The 8,378-nt window shown below is 34.1% G+C and overlaps 1 protein-coding gene across 1 annotated transcript; it reads left to right on the top strand.

The window, feature by feature from the left end:
• Nucleotides 1–7,955, top strand: LOC127101246 (uncharacterized). Its single transcript, XM_051038606.1, has 16 exons — nt 1–565; nt 642–743; nt 865–931; nt 1,338–1,519; nt 2,106–2,354; nt 2,624–2,707; nt 2,812–2,859; nt 2,949–3,013; nt 3,214–3,262; nt 3,928–4,183; nt 4,772–4,893; nt 6,068–6,148; nt 6,280–6,354; nt 6,840–7,033; nt 7,150–7,300; nt 7,579–7,955. The coding sequence occupies exons 1-16, from the start codon at nt 200–202 to the stop codon at nt 7,774–7,776; spliced, it is 2,289 nt and encodes a 762-aa protein (XP_050894563.1). The 5' UTR covers nt 1–199; the 3' UTR covers nt 7,777–7,955.
• Nucleotides 7,956–8,378: the final 423 nt, after the last annotated feature.

An 8,378-nucleotide genomic window follows, 5' to 3' on the forward strand; every position in this document is an offset into this window, starting at 1 on the left:
TCATATTTACTAATTAGTATTACTAGTCACTTTTTATTCATTTCATTTTTATAATATTCTTTCCTTTCACTTTCTTTCCTCTTATTTACATTTCTCATCCGAAACCTTACACAATCTTTGTTGTAAAACCCCAAGCTGAGCGAGAATTAAGAGACAGTGTGAGCACGAACAGTCTAAAGAGTCTACCAGCAGCAACAAAATGGGACCAAAGAGCAAAACGAAGACGACGGATCTTCTACAAACCCTCGAAGACTTCACCAGCAAAGACAATTGGGACAATTTCTTCACCATCCGCCCCGACTCTTTCGAATGGTACGCCGAATGGCCTCACCTAAGGGACCCACTCCTCTCCCTCCTCCAAACCCTAACTCCTCCTCCCTCGTCTCTTCCTATCCTCGTCCCCGCTTGCGGCAACTCTCGCCTCTCCGAACACCTCTACGACGCCGGATACACTTCCATCACCAATGTTGATTTCTCCAAAGTCGTCATCTCCAATATGCTCCGTAGTAACATCCGTTCTCGCCCTCTCATGCGATGGCGTGTCATGGACATGACCGCCATGCAGGTTAGTTCAGTTATGAGTAACCTTCTTCTTCTTATGTGTCTCTCTTCTCACTTTCGTTGATGCTTCTACTCTGCAGTTTGAAGATGACTCTTTCGGTGCTGTCATTGATAAAGGTGGTTTGGATGCATTAATGGAGCCAGAGCTTGGTCCTAGTCTGGGAAATAAGTATCTCTCCGAGGTTTTTTTTTTCTTTCCTTTTTTTTATTATCTATATATGTAGATAATACATAGTTTAATTTACGGTGGAATTTGAATTTGAATGTTGGCTATTTGTGAAATTGTTCTGGATTATGTTTTAGGTCAAGAGACTTTTAAAGCCTGGGGGAAAGTTTGTGTGCCTTACCTTGGCCGAATCTCATGTACTCGGTTAGTTTATTCGTCTATTCTGTTTCACTTTAAATAAGTGAAAAGTATATGTTGTGTGGACTGTGGAAAATGTTATCGAAAGAACTAGCTGGTTGTGATGGTGTTCTGTTTTCAGTTGATCTTCTGCAAACATTTTAGGCTTTTGGTGTTGCGAAGTAATGCAGACATTTTACTACAAAATTTCTCCTATCTCTTGAAACATTTAATTGCGCCTGATATTTTCTGTTAATTTCGTTTTATATTGATTCTAGTGAACTTGGAAAGGGAACTTTATTAGTTTGCAATTTGTGATTTGCTAAAACTGTTTTTTTCCCCTTTGTTTGCATTTTATCCTTTTTTATCTTTGTTCTGCTTGGTTTTGCATGGCTATAGTAGAGGATGAAGATGATTAATTCACACTTTTCAGATATACTTTTCTCAACATTTCGACTTGGGTGGAAAATGAGTGTTGATGCCATACCTTCGAACCCATCTAACAAACCTAGCCTTCAAACATTTATGGTGGTTGTGGAGAAGGAGCTGTCGACTACTGTACACCAGATCACATCGTTACTTCATAATACTTCCCTTCATTGTAATTCAGAACAGGTAGAATATCTGGGCCAATTATGCTTTTTTGTTCAGTTGATCATGTGCACAAGTTCTTTCTTGTAATAAGTGTTCATGGAAGACTGTACTATGATTTTATAGTTGCATGCATATTATTTTTGCAGCAAAGAGAGTAATATGTGTGTGTGTGTGTGTATAGAGAACAAATATTATTTTGTTTAATTTTGTAGGGTTTAGATAGGGTAGGAGGAACATGGAGATATTCTCTGAATAATTTGAAGTTGGATCAATTAGATATATGTAAAGTATTAAGCATCAATATTGTATACTTATACATAAAACCGGGTTAAGCAATGGGTAGTAATAGTACTACACTACTACTTATACAATAAACTCGCCACCCTAATCAAATTAGGAAATGAAAACAGATTAGAAACCATAATAAATTTAGGGATGACTCTTTAGGTTGCTTTTCAATTAGTGGAGTAACTAATTCTATTGTATATGCATTAAATTCTAAAGATATCTTTTACACTGTATGAGATAGATATATTCTATTCTATTAATATTTATAATATACACTTTTACTATCAAATGTTTATGTTTTTTATTTTATTTGTCTTAGGCTTTGGGACTTCGTGAGTCTCTTCAAAATGAGAACCAAGTTCGTGAAAAATTATCCAGTAGCTCTGATACATTATACTCTTTGGAAGATGTGCAAGAGGAATTGACAAAATTTTCCCAAGGTCGGCGGTTGCAGCTGACATTGGGTGCCCAAGGATGCTCTGTTTTCTCTTATAGAGCCGTAGTTCTTGATGCTGAAGAACAGTCTGACCCATTTACATATCACTGCGGGGTTTTCATTGTGCCTAAGGTGTGTCCTTGCAGCCTAACAAACCCCACCTGATCGGACGAGGCTTGGTTGTATAGTTATGCTTGCATCTAGGATCACATTAATGCTATTGTGAACAACGTAGGCCATAGGGATACTAGTTCAGTGATTGGCGGGTGGAAGAATTTTCTAGCATTTCTTGTTTTCTTCCTTCATTTGTTTCTCTTCTGTCTTATTATATATGTTTTTGGATTAAGATTAGCAGCAATACGCATTATGATTGAATTTCATGTCTGAATGCTAAATCCCAGATCCGTGCTCCTGAATGGCTCTTCTTTTCTGAAGAAGGACAATGGATGGTGGTCAGAAGCTCTAAAGCAGCTCGTCTCATAATGGTACTATGTCATTAACTTGATGAAATGACATTTCCTGTTACTTTTTAGTTTTTTTTTGTTTGCTACTTTTATAATTGAAGTTCTTGAGCAAATCTCAATTTTAGGTTTTCTTGGACACCAGCCATACTAATGCCACCATGGATGAGATTAAGGTAGAAACCCCATCTTAGGTTATGCTTCCAATGACACGCCATTCTAACAGCTTAACTATTACTGAATTGCATTTGTTAACCCTTTTCAGAAGGACTTGTCTCCACTGGTTAAACAATTGGAACCTAATGAAAATGAGAGTGGAGCTCAAATACCGTTCGTATCTTGTACCAGCTTTCCTCCATTTTGAACAATTTTAATCGAAGTATTCATTGCTCTGTTAAATCTATTGATGCTAAAATATTCAAATGTGTTACAGTTATTACTATATTCTAAGCCATTTTCCAGGTGTTGTTGTCATGCTTACGCTCATGAATTGTTGTTTTTCTCACAAATAAATTCTTCAATGTGTGCAGTTTCTTGATGGCAAGTGATGGGATCAAGAAGCGAAACATTGTTCACCAGGTTAAAAACAATAGGCAAAATGCTATTTCTCTGTTGTTATTTTGTTAAGTGCAAATTCTAAATTGCAATTTAAATGTACTGCATGGGAAACAAGGGCACTGTTTACAATCTGATTCGAGTATATAAAAGTAACCTACCTCTACATTACTTGGTTTCTAGGGAGTTATTGCTGTTTTTTTTCTTTCTTTTTTTAGATTTTATTCATTTTTGTTTTAATATAAGAACAACTTTTGAGAGAATATGAAGAGAAAATGTTAGAAAGAGAAAGTAGGATAAGGAACCCCTCTAAACAAAAGAATAATACAGAAGGCAAGGAAGATAAATTTGATGCAGAGAGCTGTTGTGTCTGTGTCTATCAATATACATGTTAGTGAGATACATGCACATGCACTCAGCACTCAGCACTCCACACTAAATAAGCAGTTTTATGCTATTTTAATTGTGGCAAAGAAATGTTCCAAATACACGAGTAATGTAGAACCAAGTAATCCTAAAGTACTAAGGAAATATGTCAATAAAATGGCTAAATGATCAGGTGTGAAGTATAAACATCTTCATTAACTGGATCCTCATATTATGGATTCCCATTCAAGTGATTTGCATGCTTTATTTTAAATTATCCTCATATTCTAATTATATCATCCATAATTACATGTGTTTTGCAGACCACATCTCCATTAACTGGATCAATTATTGTCGAAGATGTAGTTTATGAAAATGTTGATAGTGAAGTCAGTTGTATCTTTCCTTCTCAAGAGTTGATGTTTCGACGCCTTGTATTTGAAAGAGCTGCAAATTTGGTTCAGTCCGAAGCTTTGCTAATAGATGAACATTCTACAAAATTGGTTGGTGAGACAGTAAAGAGGAAAGCTAACTCATCCTCTAAATCTAAGAAAAGCGGGTCTCAAATACAGAATGATGGTATTAGTTGAACTCACAATTTAATGTTCATTTCTGAACTTACCAATTCCTTATTTATAGTTAATATATTGTATAAGATTAAGAGGAATGTGGATCTCATGATATTTCCCCCTCTATATCTCTAATTTTTTTTCCTCACAAGTATCATTGGGAATGTTTTATTTAGCAGTATAGTTTTACATACTTCTTTGCTGTGCTTCCTTTGCTTTTGATGATAGGCCAAATGTTTTGATGCCCAGTTTGAAATTCGGCCCTAACAATGTCTAGTCAGTGTAGGGGTTTGGAAGGCTCGTTGGAAATTATATTAAACCATAAAATAATATGCTTCTCGAAACATTGCCGTTTATTTTATCTGTTTCATGAAAAAAATGTTAAGTTGTGTTCATAGTTTGCTCTTTTGTAGTGTCAAACTTGATTTTGATGGAGATAGCATCTTTAGCGTTTGTTGAATTTTCAGTTAACTCTGTTATTACAGAGTATTTTTTAAAAATTAAAAACTATTCACTATTTTCTACGTTACAATATTTTGCTTACTGCTTTTATGACTTCAGACTCTTGCTATTTTAATGTTTTCTGTTGATGTTGCAGGAGCATATAACCAGTTGGCTGTCTATCACGGCTATGTAGCTAGTTCTTATCATTCAGGGATTATTTCAGGATTCACATTAATATCCTCTTACATGGAAAAAGTTGCATCAAGTGGGAAAATGGCAAGTATTTCTGACTTTTATTTGGGAAAGTTACAAAATTTACCGCTTGTATGGTCAAGCTGTCAAGGATGTTCCAAAAGAAGTTTATGAGTAATCACTTATTGACTAGTGATTGATTGTTTATAAACTAAATTTTGTATGCCACAAATTCCTTTTTCTTGTGTAATTTTCCTCTTTATTTTTTATTTGCTTGAGGAACACTTTTAAGGGTGTGTGTGGCAAGTGATTTTCATAAGTTATCAATTTATCGTATTATTTTTTTTCCTTCTGTTAAAGCTAGTCTGGTTAGCTAGAATAGTTACAGTCAGTAACTTTCATTCAGTAATTTCTGATTGCAAAGGAATAGCCCGTAAGTTTCTCAGTAATGAAAATTCACATACTTTGGCAGATTCAGGATTTGTATTTCTCAGCTTTTGTCTGATCTTTGGAACTCTTACAATCCATGTATACAACAACTAATTTTTGGCAAAGCTGGTATTCCAATATTGGTACTTCAAACTATTTCACATCTGAAGTCAAAAATATTCAACAACATGCTCCATATGAAGGAACAGTCCAAATTGTAGATGGTAATAGGAAAGACATTTCTACTTCATCCTTCACTTCCTCCCGGTTTTCCTTTGTTTAGAAACCTAATCTTGCCTTTCAGAACTCTCTATACAGCCCTCACATAATCAAAATATAGTAAATCAAATGTAAGTAAATTAGCCGAGAACTACAATGTCTATTGAGTTCCATCCTGACTTGTGTTTTGTCAACTCTTAGGTTTTCCATGAAATTCCTTTTTGATAAGTTGTATACAATGATAGGCTTTTCAAATTCTCACATCTTCAGTTTCCTCCAATCCCAATTCAGTCCGATTTACCTTCTGTTCATTCACTGTGTGGCATCATAGACTGTACCACTCAATAATAACACACTCAAAGCTATACTCAACAGGTGTTGTTATGTTCACAGTTTTAGTAAAAGCAATTTAATGAGGATTTTTCTCTTCTTTTCTCTTTTTAATAATATTTCTTTTTCTCAAAAAGTTTAACATGTATGGTTTTTGTTGTTGAATTTGAATAGAAAATAGAATTTACAGGCAAAATTAACTCATTTCTACATTCTTTACATGCACTGAGACATGGTTTTGCTATAATGTATTCTGATTCATGCCAGTGCCATATTTCAGGTAAAAGCTGTAATCATAGGTCTTGGAGCAGGTTTACTTCCCATGTTTCTTCACAGTTGTATCCCTGTTTTGGAAATCAAGGTAATATATAATATTCCAGTTATGAAGCTAGGGGCAATACAGTTTTTGTCCAGACCCAATTCTAAATGTTTATTTTTAGAATGATTTTATATGATATCATTTGGCTTGATATTAGTTATAAATATCCACAGGCAGTAGAGTTAGACCCTGTAGTTGCTCATATTGCAAGGGAATACTTCAGTTTTGTTGAGGATAAACGCTTAAAGGTAGTTAATATTCTTCTGTGACCTTCTCTTTTCAGCTTTAATGAAACATAGTGTATGTTTGGAAAGCATTTTCCTTCTAGATGATTTGGATTAAAATTGATTTTGTAAATACCTTTTATTAAGAAGTGATTGATATTTGAACTTCTTACTCTAAGCAAGTTTTCTGGAAAACTCTAAATATACTTTTTATACCACTTGAATTTAAACTGAGGTTTAGAGGAAAAATCAATTCTGATACAAATTAAATAATGTTGACAATTGCAAACAGATATTTTGATTTAGCATTACTTTATTACATGTATGGAGAATTGTAAAATGTCGTCACAGCATATAAAGCTAGTTCAGTTTTTATTTTGGACTGGACCACCCAACCAGTTTCCAGAATATTAAGAGAACCACAATAAAATTTATGATTTTGATGAATCAGTTTTGTGATGGGGATTTCATAATATACTCTACTAAATCCAATTGTATTGGGGATCCAGGTGCATATAGCCGATGGGATTCAATTTATTCGAGAGAGTACTAGTTCTGGAGCAGCTCAGTCTCATAGTAAAAGTAATAGTTCTAGCTATACCGAGTCTCCTACAAATGGTAGTTCAACTACTTCTCATGCAGAAGATGTAGAAGATACAAAAGTGGATATAATTATTGTCGATGCTGACTCTTCAGATTCAAGGTGAATTGACCTATGCATTTAGTCATTACATTAGGCTATCATGCCAAAAAAGGGTGCTACAATAGTGTATTGTATGATTTAAAGAGTGCTACGTAACCATTATATATTCTGGACAGCTCTGGACTGGCATGCCCCGCCCCAGACTTTTTGGATGAATCTTTTCTTGAGACTGTAAAGGATAAACTTTCAGACGAAGGCCTCTTTGTTGTCAATTTGGTGTCGCGGTCCCAAGCCATCAAAGACATGGTTGTCTTGAGAATGAAAAAGGTACAAACAAATAGTTAGTATGATAACTGTTGATCCATCATTTGATTCTTTCTAGTATGACATTGTTTGTTGAAAATGTTACACCCTGGATGTTGCTATCCAATATGAAACAATTTATTTTGTATTTAATTTTGATATGCTGATTGTGTAAAAATTTGTTACACCATGGGTTTGCTCACTAACAGCATGGTGATGGTGATGGTGATGATTACTTTATTTAGAGATTAATTATTATGAAGCAATATTATTACTGTTTAATTTCTGTTGTCTTGACATAGGTGTTCAGCCACATCCTTTGCCTCCAGTTTGATGAGGATGTAAATGAGATTCATTTTGCTCTAAAATCGGAGTCATGTATTGAGGATAACTGTTTTTCTGAAGCATCTCTCAAACTTGAGAAATTGTTAAAGTTCAATCACCCTGAGATAGGTCAGAAAATTATTAATGCTACAAAGAACATCAGACGTTTGAAGTGAAGCACAACTGTCCTTCCTACATGACTAGATAGCTGATTGGAGTACTTGTCTGGTGATGTATAAATTGCTTTTTGGATTACTATTTTATGGGAAATTTTTTCTTCAAGACTGTTTGGCTCACCATAGAATTTTTTTTATTGGAAATTACTTTCATTTTCAGACAACGAATGTTTAGTTCATTTTTCTGGATTTTGTGAGTGTCTCGTGGGCGTTAATAGCAAGTCTCAATGCAGTAGATATCACTCCTCAGCCTCATATATATTAAGTGTCTTATTTGAACTTTGTGCGGTCTTTAAAAAATATTAGATGTGTTGATTTTAATAATAAAATTTGTATCATTTATTAAAATAACCTTATTTATTATAGACAGTGAAATTGTTGAAAAAAGTGAAAGTTAATAAATATGGATATAATAGTGGAGAAAAAATAATAGATGTTGTATTGATATTTTATAGACATTTATTTTGAAATATAAAAAAAGTATAAACGAAGGAGTACATATTAGCGAACGTCAATGTAATTACATGAAGATTTCTTAAATAATTTTTTTGATGGTAGGTATACGGAAGGAAAAATAAACAACAGAAGGAAAAATAAGCAGG

This window comes from Lathyrus oleraceus, chromosome 7 (genome assembly GCF_024323335.1).
Source record: "Lathyrus oleraceus cultivar Zhongwan6 chromosome 7, CAAS_Psat_ZW6_1.0, whole genome shotgun sequence".
NCBI classification, from domain to species: Eukaryota; Viridiplantae; Streptophyta; class Magnoliopsida; order Fabales; family Fabaceae; genus Lathyrus; species Lathyrus oleraceus.